The sequence below is a fragment of the Marmota monax genome, unplaced genomic scaffold (genome assembly GCF_021218885.2).
Source record: "Marmota monax isolate L192 unplaced genomic scaffold, Marmota_monax_Labrador192_F-V1.1 WCK01_AAM20220418_F8-fsc00021, whole genome shotgun sequence".
Classification (NCBI taxonomy): domain Eukaryota; kingdom Metazoa; phylum Chordata; class Mammalia; order Rodentia; family Sciuridae; genus Marmota; species Marmota monax.
In genome coordinates, this window is record NW_026695228.1 from 22,627,619 (window position 1) to 22,642,067 (window position 14,449).

A 14,449-nucleotide genomic window follows, 5' to 3' on the forward strand; every position below is an offset into this window, starting at 1 on the left:
TGGTTTGACTTTGCCCAGAAGCAGACCCTAAGACAAGAGTGCTGATACAAAGGGCTGGGGATATGGTTCAGTGGTACAGCGCTTGCCTAGCATGTGGGTGGCCCTGGGTTTGATCCCAGTGCTACGAAAAAGAAGGAGAAGGAGAAAGAGAGAGAGAGAGAGAGAGAGAGAGAAAGAAAGAAAGAAAGAAAGAAAGAAAGAAAGAAAGAAAGAAAGAAAGAAAGAAAGAAAGAAAGAAATCTAGTACAAATGGTTGATTGGGGGGTTATCTCAGGACATATCAGTTGCAGAATGAGAAAGCAAAGCAGGGAAGGAGAAGTAACCAGGAAGAGATGTGTTTTCTAGCAAGTTTCCACTGTGAGCAACCAAGGTTTAAGCCCACTGGGGGACAGTGGAGGACACATATCTCAGAGTTATCCCACCCAAGAGGTTGAGGGTCATTGACAACGAGGAAGTATTAATTTGATGGCACTTTTGGAATGCTTGTCCCCTGGGTGAATTAGTCTCAGTTTGCTAGAGAAAATCCTCCAGCAAAAAATGCAGGGTATTGGGAGCTGGGAATGGGGCTGGTGTACAGTAGAAGAGTAAAGGCCCAGATGATGTGGTGGGACACAGTCTTGACACGTGTACAGTGAGTGGTGTGAGTGTGGTCTGAATGACATGTCTAAGGTGGACATATCTGAGGTGTATGTACACGTGCATAAATACATCCAGCTCCAGAAGAAGGGTCTTTGGCTCTCACTAAAGGCCCCCCCCAGCCCCGCCACCTTGATTTAATCACTCCACGTGGCACATATACCATAACATCACATTGTACTTCACAAATGGATACAATTACAATTTATCAGTTAAAAATAAAGATAGGACCAGGAGTGTAGCTCAGTGTTAGAGCAGTTGCTTAGCATGCATGAGGCCCTGGGTTTGATTCCCAGCACCACAAAATAAATAAATAAAATTTTAAAATAAAAATAATTGCCAGGTATAGTGGTGCATGCCTGTAATCCTCATGATTCAGGAAACTGAGGCAGGAAGATCACAAATGTCAATCTCAACAATTTAGCAAGACGCTGTCTCAAATAAAAAATATTTTAGCCAGGTGTGGTGACACATGCCTATAATCCCAGAGGCTCGGAAGCCTGAGATAGGAGGATCACGAGTTCAAAACCAGCCTCAGCAAAAGCGAGGCATTAAGCAACTCAGTGAGACCCTGTCTCTAAATAAAATACAAAATAAGGCTGGGAGGTGGCTCAGGGGTTGAGTGTCCCTGAGTTCAAGCCCCAGTACCCCAAAATAAATAAATATAATATTTTTTAAAGTTTTAAAGTAGCTCAGTGGTAAACTCCAGTACCAAAAACTAAAAGTTAATTAATTAATTAAAAATAATTACAAAAAAAAGACCCTCCTGTTCAGAGAGGGCTACAGAGTTTTCAAGGCCCAGTGTGAAATAAAGATATAAGATCTCTTGTTCAAAGTAAGCATTTCAAGATGATGACAGCAAAGTGTTAAACTAAGCATGGGACCTTTCTGTGTCTGGGGTCCTTTGTGACCGTCCAGGACCATATACCCATGGAGTCAGTCCTGTCTTTCCTGCTCCATGGATTCTTTTTTTTTTTTTTCTTCTTTCTTCAGTACTGGACATTGAACCGAAGACCTCACACATGCTAAACAAATGCTCTACCACTGAGCTGCATTCCCAGCCCTTTTTACTTTGAGATAGGATCTTGCTAATTTGCCTACACTGGCCTTGATGTTGAGACCCTCCACCTCAACCCCCAGAGTTGCTAGGATTACAGGCATGCACTACTATGCCCACCTGCCACTCCATGGATTCTTGTTATCTTTGCCTTTGCACAAACTGTTGCTTTTCCTTGGTATGATCTTCTAATTTCTTTTATGCTTCAGGTTGCAAAGATATTGCAAAGAACAGAGAAGTCCTCCTGAATTTTTCCAGCTCAAAGAGCATCACTGCTGCTCAGCCTTATTTCCCTCCAAGTCCACCTCACCAGTGAGAAACATCCTCTATTTGCATTCATTATCTGTATCCCCCAATATACTGGGAGCTCCAGGAGAGTAGGAACCAAGTTCATGTAGTTCCCAGTGGCTTCTTCAGTACCTAGCACACAGCAGGCACTCAGGAAACATTTGTCAAATAAACGAAGGCTCGCATGATGAACCTTTTGAAACTGATATTATCATCTTGTACAAATAAGGAAACCGAGGCTCAGACAAAGGAAGTGACTTGTCTGAGGTTACATAGCGAGAGAGGGACCAGCTGGCACTCAAACCCACCCCTGTCCAGCTTCTGGGCCATAGTGATGCTGACTCACTCATTTATCATAACAGCTTTTTTTCTGCCCCCATTTTCAAGTAAACATTTATTGAAGCGTAAGATACAGGACAGTGCACCAAACCATGTAACTTGACGAATTTTCACAACAGAACACACCCAAGTAACCAGCACTGAGCTCAAAAACTAGAACATGTTAAACATGTGTCACATGAATTTCACTTCCATTTAAGGAACAACAACAACAAAAAATGTCATGGTGGTGCACATCTGTAATCAGAGTTACTCTGGAGGTTGAGGCAAGAAAATGGAAAAGTTTGGGGCCAGCCTGGGCAACTTAGCAAAACCCTGTCTCAAATTAAAATTTTAAAAGGTGGGAGGAGCTGGAAGTATAGCTCAGTCACATATCGCCTGCCAAGCATCATGCCAAAGGAAAGAGAGAGAGAGAGAGAAGACTTTCTCCCATTTCTATAAGGAGATCATGCCAAACATTTTTCCAGTATAAGTGAATCAATCTACACTGGCTAGCATCAGATGAGAACTCTCAGTGCTCCATATCCTTACCAACATTTATTCAGCATGTGCCCATTTTGCAGAGAAGCCAACTGAATTTCAGGGAGAAAAGCATGTGTTGCCTTCCGGTCAGTGAGGGATTCTGGGACCTTCTTGCCAGAAATGTACTCTGCTGCCTTCCCTCTGCCACCTACCCTCCATCCCCGCCCCTGCATCCTGCCCCTTCTGTGCCCTCCCAGCCTGGCTGTGGTGTGGGGTGGGACAGACAGGGTCACGTGGACCTGGGTTCAGCGGGAGGAAGCCAGGCAGGGTGCAGAAAGCTGCTGATTCTGGGGCTGGCCAGGAAATCAAGGTAAGAGGGATAATACATGTGGCCCCCCAAGTGGGTTATCTGGAGGTAGAGCTGAGAACCGAGGGGTAGTCAAGATGCGGAAAGTATGTGGGCAGACACTGGGCAGCACTGTCTCTCTCTAGTCCTACAGGAGAGCCTCCACCATGGAGTCACCCAGACAGAGCTCCCAAACCCAGCCCGCTGCCCCACCTCTGCCGACATCCTACCGCTGGCACACAGGAGGTGGAGGGGAGAAGGGGACTGGTGGGTTCCGCTGGGGCCGCTTCGTTGGTTGGGGAAGAGCACTGAGCCACCAGGAGCCCATGATTAGCAGCCAGCCAGCCCCCCGCTTGCTGTTCCGTCGGGTCCTCTCTGCACCCCCCAAGGAGTCACGGACCAGTCGCCTCAGGCTATCCAGGACCCTCTGGGGAAGACATAAGCACCCACCGCAGGAGCCAGAGCTGGAGCCAGAAGCCCCAGGTACATGCTTCCCCCCACCCTGAACTTGGGCAGGGCTGGGTGGCCGGATGCTTGGGTTTTGTCTGCCACCAGAGCATCAGCCCTCTAGACACAGGAAGTTGTGGGGAGTGCAGAAGCCCAGCAGGAAGTGACTGGGGCCGGCAGCCCTCTTCCCTCTTTTCACCTAAAGAGGGATGACATAGAGTTGCCAAGGACCTATGTCAGGGGCTTCAGACTGAGGAAAGGAGACGGAGCAGAGCACATGAGTACTGTCCAGATGCCAAATGGCTCTCAGCCCCAACAGGTCTCTCCTGTATTCAATGGTCTAGGCTCCGTCTCTTCTGCCTGGATACCCACCTCCTCTGCCTTCTGATCTCCAGCCTTGAGTCTTACCTGTGTCTCTTGGTCTCCTTTGAGCCTCCACTTCCCCATTAGTTAAGCGGGAAAATGATGATCTCCACCTTGAAGGTCACAGTGTTTCATTCATTCATATTCATCCCTCCATTTATTCATTCAGACAGGCTTTTGTTGAGCATGGATCATGTGCCAGTCCCCGGTTGAGGCACTAAGATGCACAAGTGAACAAGGCAGATGACATTCCCTGCCCTGTGGAGCCCACAGTGTGGTGGTGGTGGTGGGTGGAGGCGACAGACAGTAAAAAAAAAAAAAAAAAGGTCAACAAAAAAATGACAGATGGTTCCAAGTGTCGTGCCAAGGGATCTAGAAGGTAATGGATATCATGAGGATTAGAGCTCAGGAATGTGGCACAAGCCCAGCCCAGCATATTGTAAGTGATCCATTAATAAGTAGGAGTTATCATTTGTTGCCCCTAGTGGTAAAGCAAGGGAGCAGGCGGTCATTTGACAGGGCTGATTCCACTCTTCTATTACTGGGAGCTCAGTTAAATCTCTCTATTCATATTTCTAGTTTGCAGAGGCATCTCCTCCCAGGATGTCAAGGCTTGTTCACTGCATAGGATCCAGAGAAAGCACTCCAACAAGCAAATCTGCTCAAACACCTCTCATGGGTCTCTACTACCCTTAGAATAAAACCCTAGTTCCTCCAACAGGGAAACCTCCACCCAAGACCTGGCTCCCATCTCTTCCTGGGCTTTCTCCTCCTGCCTCCGAGCCCTCCCCTCTGTGTCTCTGGGCTGTGCTCATCATCAGTCTTTGCTCAAGATGTTCCTGCCACCTTTTCTCTCATCTCTGCTTACCAAAATCTAGCCTTTTGTTCAAGATCTACCATGAGCTTATTCTCTCTGGGAAGCCTTCCTGACCCACTGACTGCTACCTCCCCTTCCCCAAGAAAGGGACCTCCCCCTACCCTGAGGTTTTTCTGTTCTTTCTCAAACTTTGAATCTTTCCACCTTAGACTTATTTGTATAAGGACTCATGGCTTCTGTCCTGTTTAGCCTTTTTTAGTGATTTTTTTTAAAATTTTTATATGGTGCTGAGGACCAAACCCAGTACCTCACATGTGCTAGGCCAGGGCTCTACCACAGAGCTACAACACCAACCCCTGTGTTTTAGCCTCTTGAACCTACCCACTACCTTGGTTAAGAAAATAATGCTGTGTTTGTAGCCTGGCTTGGCCACTCACAAACTGTGTCACCTGGGCAAGCGGGTGGGCTGTGTGTTTGGGGGGACAAGGACAAGAGAGTGGTAGATGCATGCCTGACATGATTATCAGAGAGTGCACCTAAGAGGGGGCCGCTGATGAGCCTTGGTGCATGGAGACGGTGACTGGAGGGAGAAGAAATGACTAAGTCATCTAGCACCTCCTTCTCTTCCCAGATCCAGAGCCGGAGCCTCATGTCCCACAGATCCCTGAGGCCCCCACCCCTGATGTGCCTGTCTGGGATATTGGGGGCTTCACCCTGCTTGATGGAAGGCTGGTGCTGCTCGGGGGCGAGGAGGAAGTGAGAGAGGGCACGTGGGCAAAGGGAGGGAAGGAGGGAAAGGGACAAAATAGGGTTGGCATGGGAGAGAAAGGCATCTGCCCCTTCCTCTGCCTTTCTCCCTCCACTTTCTCACTGCTCACTTTCTCACTGCCTGCTCCTGTGGGAAAACAGGGTCCTCGCCGGCCAAGGGTGGGAAGTGCCAGCTCAGAAGGCAGCATGCAAGTGGCCATGGGAAACCTCAGGGATGCAGGTAAGTCTCTTGAGAGGCGGGGAAGGCTCGGGTATTTGGGAGCCTCTCAAAGTGGGGCAGACTAAAATGATTCCAAGCCCTAAACTGCCACTTCCGACTACCCACAGATCGGACCCTTGGAAAGGCAGAGCCAGAGGCTGCTGGCTCCAACCAGGTCCACAATGTTCGGGTGAGGCAGCCAGTGGGAAGAGGGGAGTGCGGGCAGGGGTGAGCAAGGACTCCGAAACCCTCAGAGCTGAAGGGGCACTTTTACTGGTTGATCTGGTGTAGGTCGCTGATCCTCTATGGGTCTCTGTGTCCCCCTATCCATCAGATAGAGATAATGAGAATTTTCCTCTTGGGTCTGTTTACAAGGAGTCAATAGAGAATGCAGAAAAGCTGATGGTGGATGCTTTAGAAATGCAAGCTGCCGGTTGTCTTTATTATTGCTGGTAATACAGCCTGGGTTTGGTGTGAGTCCACTGAGACCAGCAGATCCTCCAGGACATCTGGGAGGGAAAGAGCTGAGAAGGAAGCACAGAGTTCTTCCCAGCTGATGTCCACCTCTCCCCAGGGGTTGCTCAAGAGGCTGAAAGAGAAGAAAAAGGCCAGGTCTGAGCTGGGAGCCAATACCTCCAGGGATGGGTAAGGGTCTCTGAGGGGCTGGAGCGGGCAGAGGGCCTGGGGTTCAATATGTGTCCCCCAGCACCTATCAATCCCACCTTCCCTAAACACCTCCTATCCCTTCCTCTGTGTTCTGCCCCAGGTCACATGATGCTGGGGCCATAAATATCCTGACACAGAGCCTGCTTTTGGTTGAAGGGTTGGGGTGAGCTCTAAAATGGAGCCAAGTCAAGACCCTGGTCTGTGAGGGTCAGGGAAGGAACACTTTAGCTGACACCTTGGTTGAAAGTTAGGCCAAGGGTTGGGAAAAGCAGAAGGAACAGCAAGTGCAAAGGCTAAGAGGCAGAAAGGATCAAAAAACAAGGCCAACTGTGGAGTTCAGAAAGAGGGTGACAAGGGTTGGTCTTTCTGAGGTCATGCAGGCCACCTTGAGACAGGGTAGGAACAGGATCCAATTTAAGTTCAAGTTCCTGGCCTTCCTCTACCCTTCAGGCTATGGTGGGTGTGGAGGGAAGGGAGGAATGATGCTTGCTCATGGGTTTCTCCCCCCCCCCCATCCCCCAGTACTATGGGCTCTAAAGAATCACTGGCCACACTCTCTGAGCTGGACCTGGGTGCCGAACGGGAGGTGCGGGTCTGGCCACTGCACCCCAGCCTCCTGGGAGAGCCCTACTGTTTCCAGGTTAGTGCAAGCCATCCTCCCCCTGCGTCCCACCCCCGACCTTTTGGCGCCACCATTGGCTTCAACCACGCCCTTGGATCCCCTGCCCCAACAGGTAACGTGGGTGGGCGGTAGCCGCTGCTTCTCCTGTCGCTCGGGCGCTGAGAGAGATCGCTGGATTGAAGATCTTCGTCGCCACTTCCAGCCCAGTCAGGTCATTCATTACCCGAGAAAAGCTGGACATGGAGACCCTGCCCATGGGCCCCGGGCGCGCCCCTTCCATTCTACCCAAACGCTGCGCGATCCAAACTCTCTCCCCTGAAACACCCTCGCCCACACCTTCACAACCTTTCCATCTATGATGGCACCAGCCAGCAACAGATCAGACAGCCCCTCTATTTCATCCTGGCACGATCTGCGTCCAAAACCCTACCTACCCGTTACTCCTCTATATCATGGAGCCCCGATCTCTCCGGGAACCGCAACACCTCCCAAAGCCAGAACCTTCTGTTTAGTTATCTTGGACCCCCGAGGCCCCACGCTTTTTCCCAAGGGCCAGCAATCTCCTTAGGGCAGGGCGCACAGCGTTGGACGCTCCGCGCTTCTCCCGCTTATCCAACTTGGAGCGCTGAGGCCTCCGAAACACTCTGCCTCCTGGTTCCTGCCCACAGGACAACGTGGAGCGGGAAGAGACGTGGCTGAGCGTGTGGGTGCACGAGGCGAAGGGGCTGCCCCGAGCGGCTGGGCCATCGGGCGTGCGAGCCGAGTTGTGGCTAGATGGCGCGCTGCTGGCGCGCACCGCACCGCGGGCTGGCCCAGGCCAGCTCTTCTGGGCCGAGCGCTTCCACTTCGAGGCGCTGCCACCGGCCCGTCGGCTGTCACTGAGGCTTCGCGGCGGAGGCTCAGCGGGAGCAGATCTGGGCCGTGTGACGCTGAATCTGGAGGAGCTGAGCGCTCCCCGAGCGCCCGCGGCGGGACTGGAGCGCTGGTTCCCGCTGCTGGGGCAGCCAGCAGGTGCGGCCCTGCGGGCGCGAATCCGGGCCAGACGCCTACGGGTGCTGCCGTCGGAGCGCTACAAGGAGCTGGCGGAGTTTCTCACCTTCCACTACGCGCGCCTCTGCGGAGCGCTCGAGCCCGCGCTCCCTGCGCAGGCCAAGGAGGAGCTGGCAGCCGCCATGGTGCGCGTGCTGCAGGCCACCGGCCGGGCGCAGGTGAGGCGCTACGACTGCGGGGACCGGGACAACCTAGGGACAGATAGTGGAGTGGGGAGGCGAAACCTGAGCAGTACTAGTAAGGGACGAGAATCTCGGGCGGGGCCTGAGCATCACCTGTGAGGGGCAGGACTCGAACTTCAGCTGCGAGGGGCGGAGCCTGAGCAGAGCCTCCGTAATACAGGGCTTGTTTTTGCCGTGAGGAGTGGAGGTTTTGGTCTCAGCTATGAGCCCCAAAAGTGAGGAGTGGGCAGTCAACAAGGAAGGGCAAGAATGAAGAATGGTGTGAAGATCGGGGTCTAGGGCCAAGATTACCCCGGCTCAGTCTGCACAACGTGACTGACTCCTGCCTTATCCAGGTGTTGGTAACAGACCTGGGCACTGCCGAGCTCGCACGCTGTGGAGGCCGTGAGGCACTGCTGTTCCGAGAAAACACATTAGCCACCAAGGCCATTGATGAGTACATGAAGCTAGTGGCCCAGGATTACCTCCAGAAGACCCTAGGTGAGCTGGGGAGGGGAGCAGCTAGTGTTAAAGGCTTGTTGGGTGGGCTAAGGGACCCGAAGAGATGTAGGAGGCCCTGGGTAGCCTGGATTCTGGTGGTTCTTTGGGGGTGCTAGTATCCTGGGGGGAAATGGAAACTCCTCAAGATGTTAGATGCCTCTGGAGTAAGTTAGAGATGGGTTGAAGGCTGGGTGCAGTGGGTTTGGGTCATAATGACCCTGGACTTTATCTGGCTCTTCCTATCTTCAGGGGAGGTTGTTCAGCATCTCTGTGCCTCCACTGAGGACTGTGAGGTGGACCCCAGCAAGTGCCCAGCATCAGAGCTGCCCCAGCACCAGTCCAGACTTCGAAGCAGCTGTGAGGAGGTCTTTGAAACCATCATTCACTCCTATGAGTAAGAATCAAGGACCCAGCACCTGAGCCCACCCCATTCCCCACCACTCAGCCACTGTGATAACTTCGACCCTCCTGTTAGGGCTGCCAGACAAAATATAGGACACTAAGTTAAATTTGATGCAATATTTGGGTTATACTTACACTAGAAAAATTACTTGTTATTTATTTGAAAGTCAAGTTTAACAGAATGTCCTGAAATTTTATTGGCTGTCTGTCAACCATATCTTCAATTCCATGACACCTGACCCCAGGTAACCTTGAGGAGGTTCCATACCCCAATTTCATGCCATTTGACCCTAGTTAACAGGAAACCTCAATCCTATGACTTCTGGTTCCAGATGATGCATACCCCTAATCCCATGACTCTCCAACTTTAAGTCACCCTGTATCCCAAATCCTATAAAACTGAACACAGGAAACCTGGGATTCCTGTCCCTTGACTACTTCTGACTCTAGCTTAACTTTGGTGCTTAAATCCCATGGCATCTGACTCTAAGTGGCCCTGTAACCCTAATCCCATCCTACTTCATATCATATACTCTGACACCTCAGTCTCATCTCCAATTATAACTACATCTCAAGCACATGAACTTTGTTCCTATGTGATCCAGGATACCAAATCCAAGAGTACTGATTCCAGAGGTTGCCATAACAACTACACTATAAGTACTGACCTTATGGGGACTTATAACCCCAAGTATCATTAAATCCTCAATCCTGGTACCTGGACCCCAGTGAGAAGGAAGCCTACATGGCTTCATGAGTAGCTCCTTGGGGGATCATAGACAAGCCATGCAATGCTTCCTTTGATGTATGACCCCTGCTCTTATAACCTTAACCATCCAGGACCTTTACGCCCATAGCTGCCTCCTCTGACTATTATCTCTTCTGCCCTAGCTGGTTCCCGTCAGAGCTGGGCACTGTCTTCTCAAGCTGGAGAGAAGCATGCAAAGCACGTGGCTCCGAGGCACTGGGCCCCCGACTAGTGTGTGCCTCCCTCTTCCTGAGGCTCCTATGCCCTGCTCTCCTGGCACCCAGCCTCTTTGGCCTGGCACCAGAGCACCCAGCACCTGGTCCAGCTCGCACCCTCACATTAATTGCCAAAGTTATCCAGAACCTCGCCAACCGTGCCCCGTAGGTGCTGGGAGATTGGGAGGCCATGCTGGGGGCACAAGGGTGGCAAGATGCCTGACCTGACTCATCCAGCCTGGCTCTGATTTAGGTTTGGTGAGAAGGAAGCCTACATGGGCTTCATGAATACCTTCCTGGAAGATCATGGACCAGCTATGCAACACTTCTTGGACCAGGTGGCCATGGTGGATGTGAATGCTGCACCCAGTGGCTACCAAGGCAGTAGCGACCTGGCTCTCCAGTTGGCAGTCCTGCATGCCCAGCTCTGTACGATCTTTGCTGAGCTTGACCAGGTGTGACCTGAGCACAAAGCCCTGGGAAGGCAAAAAGCCTGGGAGACTCTGGCTCCAGAAGCTCACTTAACATCCTCCTTGCATGCCTCACCAGACAACCCGTGACAGCTTGGAACCACTGCCCACCATCCTGAGGGCCATCGAGGAGGGCCAGCCTGTCCCTGTATCTGTGCCAATGCGTCTTCCATCACCCCAGGTCCATTCCAGGTAACCTCAAGTCTGGTCTGGGTTATGATGGTTGGGAGCAGAGGCAGGGCTCTCACACTGGGGGGGGTCACAAGTGAAAATAACAGGGATCGTGGGGCAGGACCATGGTGGGGACAGTGTCAGAATGGACAGAGACCAGAGGTGAGGGGCTCACATATGGTAGAGGGCAGCTAGTCACCAAGTCAGATTGAATATAAGGTGAGGATAGAGTCATGTTGGAGGGCAGAGAGAGGTCACCTCATGTCAGAGAGAGAGAGTGACTTTGCAATCAGAGATCTAAGGTCACTTTTCAATCAGATGTTGTGGAGGGGGTAAAATCAGGGGTTGGTTTGAGATCAGATGTTAGAACATAGTCATCAAGTGTCAGGGCAGATTCATATTGTAAGCAGAGGTCAGGCTTAGGTCAGATGAGGTCAGGCATTATGGGCAGGGTCATATTTGGGTTCAAGGTCAGGGATCATATTCTACCAATGAACAGGAACAACAGGATCAGCGTAACATTTGTTGGGGGAGAAGATGGGGCCACATTGCTAAGGAAGAGGGTGCCCTTGTAAGCAGAGGTCAAACCCAGGATCAGAATGTAATCAGAGGTAATGGAAAGGATCAGATCAAGGATTACAAGTGTCAGAGGTCAGGGGAGAGGCTAGAAAGAGAGGAAAGGTTATGTCAAGAGTCATAGAGATGACAGAATGTAGTCAGAAATCAAGGATAGGGTCTCATTAGGGTCATAGGTTAAAATATGATCTTTGGGGACAAGGTCACAGGGATGGGGTCATTTCTGGCCAATGGGCGGGGGTCATTTCAGGGGCTAGTTGAGGGTCTGAGATTCTCGATGGCACCCCAGTTTCTCCGCAGGGGAGAAGCCCGGCTTCTTGGCCCCCCGGGACCTCCCCAAGCACACCCCTCTCATCTCCAAGAGCCAGTCTCTGCGCAGCTTTCACGGTGCAGGGAGTTGGGCCCGGCCCCGACCCGATGAGGAGCGCCCCCCGCGGCGCCCCCGGCAAGTGCAGCGCACCCAGAGCGTCCCCGCCGGGCGCCCTGCCCGCCGCCGTCCATCTGCCGGGCCCCGGCCGCGACCCAAAGGCTCCCTGCACGCCGGCCCCGCGCCCCGCGGCCGACCCTGGACGGGGGCCTCTGCCTCGCTGCCTCGGAAGCCATCGGTGCCCTGGCAGCGCCAGCTGGACCAGCCGCGGGACCGAGACCAGGCTCTGGGCTCGCACCGCCCGGTGGGCAAGGTGAGGTCTGGCCCAGGTCCATGTGGGCGCGGGGTCTGGGAGTGGATAGGAACGGGACTGGAGGAAAGACCGAAAGCCAGGCAAGACTGAGTTCAAATACCAAGCTCGCGGCACTTCGTGACTCCAGGGCCAGACTAACCCTCTCTGAGCCTCAGTTTCTCCCTCCGTATAACAGGAACGTTATATGGCAGAACCGTGGGGAAGCAGATCAGGATCTCTGGGGAAAGGAAGAAACGAGATGACGCTTCAGATAACAGCTGCTGTCTCCCCACAGTTGGCAGAGCTACAGTGCGAAGTGGCGGCGCTTCGCGAGGAGCAGAAAGCATTGTCCCGCCTCGTGGAATCACTAAGTACCCACATCCAAGCTTTGACCGAGCAGCAGGAGCAGCTGCGGTGTCAGCTGCAGGACCTAGACTCTAGGCTCAGTCCTAGGTGAGCCCCGCCCTCTCCACTAGTTCCACCTCCAATCGGGCCGCACCAATGAGATCTCACCAAGCTCCGCATTACCCCCCCCCCACACCCCTACCCGGGATTGAACTCAGAGGCTAACCACTGAGTCACATCCGCAGCCCTTTTTATTTTTTTGTTTTGAGAAAAGTTCTTACTAAGGTGCTTAGGGCCTCACTAAATTGCTGAGGATGGCCTCGAACTTGTGATCCTCCCGCCTCAGCCTCCTGAGTCGCTAGAATTACAAGCCTGAGCCACTATGACCAAGCTCGGCTTTCATTCAGGGCTCCCAAATCTCTCCTTGAACGGACACGGACACGTCCCCAAGCCACAGGTCCAGGCCCTGGCAGCCCCGCCCCTCTGCAGCGTGGTCAGTCCCCTAACAAGTCCTCTTCTCCAGGTCGCCCCCCTCAATCAGTCCCTCTTAATCAGGTTGGGCCAGGACAGGGATCACTTAGCCTGGTGGCTCTCCCACCCTGTCACAACCCCTCCCAGGAGGGGCCAATCTCCACCTCCAGGCGTTGATTACCTGTCTTCACATCTTATCCATGCCAGCTCTGATCAGACCTCTCTTCAGACATATTTAGGCCCCACCCTCCAGCCAAAACAAACCCTGCCTTCACTTCAAGCCCCGCCCCCTGGGTCTCCTGTCCTACCTAGAGCTGAAAGAGACTTCTCAGCCTCTGTTCTTTCCCCCTTGCCCCTGACCCCTACAGGGCATTGCAGTCGAATCCAGAGGGTGGTCTTTCAAGTAGTGAGGGTCACAGGCTGAAAAATATGGTAAGACTCCTGCTGGAGCCCTGGGGAAGATCTGGGCTGGAAAGGAGCCAGGGCTGGAGATCAATCCTTCTCTGGCTACAAACCCACCTCCACTGCCTCCCCAGGAGCGCCGCCTGACTAACATGGAGCATACTCAGGCCCAGCTGAGGGATGCTGTTCAGAACCTACAATTTCGTCCAAAGATACCAGAGTCACGGAGTCAGCCCCTGCCTCTCAAAGAACCTTGCATCAATGGAGATACCACCTGAGCTGCCCATTCTCTATCCCATGTGGTCTGGGAGCAGAGAGCCGACTTAGGAGGGTATCTGACCCTGCCTTTAGCCCTATGTGACCTACAGTGGAGAGTGGCACTGTAGGTGCCAACCAACCACTCTGGCACTATGAGGTTGCCCAGTAAAATCTTAATTTCAGTAAAATCAGTGGTTTGTTTGTCCCTAAGGTTTGCTAATCACGGAGTAACCCCTCACCCCCATTCAGTTCTCCCAAATTCTCTCCTAATTTGAGGTCTCATGGAAGGGAAATGTAAGCACATTCTCACCAGCTATGTGACCTTAGGCCATCACTCTAGAAGCCTTTATTTCATTGTCTATAAAATGGATCTGAAGTTCTCCTACACCGTGGAAGACCCCTAAAAGTATTCAAAAAAAGGTATTCATCATTGGTATAGGCAGTACCTGTTTCTCAAGGAAGCATGGGTCCTACAACCCATTTATCCCATACCACCCTCCCTACCTAATCCTCAGGCTCCAGATAAGAGAATTCTCCTAAACCCCAAATCCCAAACCAGCTCCCTCATGGCATGGAGAGCGTAGTCTGGGAGGCAGATGAAGGAAGGGTAAGGAAATGTGAAGTTCTGTGGGTGAATGGTGAGTAAATTAGTAGGCCTTTAAATCATGGGTGAGGGGTAGGGTGGAATATTAGGCAGGTGAATAGGTTAGTATTTGTTGGATGTTTGACCTATAGATGACTAGTTAGGTAGGCAGGTAACCAGGATGGATATGTCTACTTAGAAAAGACCTGGCTCATAGTAGGAAATAAATATTTGAATTAGTTAAGTGATTATATATATTGTGTGTACATTTGTTAAGATCTTCTGAAACTGAGCTGGGCTGTGGGGAAACAATGAACACAGGACCCTTGTCCTCGTGTGGAGAAGATAAACAAACATGAAAATGACGAATGAATGGGTGGCAGAGTGAAAGGAAGTGAATTGGGATGATTGGGTGCTTACTTGGTTT

At 52.0% G+C, this 14,449-nt stretch overlaps 1 protein-coding gene across 2 annotated transcripts; it reads left to right on the plus strand.

Moving 5' to 3' along the window:
• The first annotated feature begins 103 nt into the window (after positions 1-103).
• Rasal3 (RAS protein activator like 3) lies at positions 104-14,277 on the plus strand. 2 transcript variants are annotated; one of them, XM_046437309.2, is made up of 18 exons: positions 104-3,152; positions 3,275-3,611; positions 5,387-5,511; positions 5,665-5,743; positions 5,851-5,912; positions 6,297-6,367; positions 6,911-7,028; positions 7,123-7,221; positions 7,679-8,218; positions 8,578-8,722; positions 8,972-9,116; positions 10,016-10,252; positions 10,341-10,542; positions 10,637-10,749; positions 11,594-11,984; positions 12,160-12,416; positions 13,148-13,211; positions 13,316-14,277. In XM_046437309.2, the coding sequence occupies exons 2-18, from the start codon at positions 3,296-3,298 to the stop codon at positions 13,457-13,459; spliced, it is 3,108 nt and encodes a 1,035-aa protein (XP_046293265.1). In that variant the 5' UTR covers positions 104-3,152; positions 3,275-3,295; the 3' UTR covers positions 13,460-14,277. The 2 variants fall into 2 exon arrangements, with proteins under 2 accessions (XP_046293265.1, XP_046293266.1); XM_046437310.2 differs by having other exon boundaries at positions 104-2,005.
• Positions 14,278-14,449: the final 172 nt, after the last annotated feature.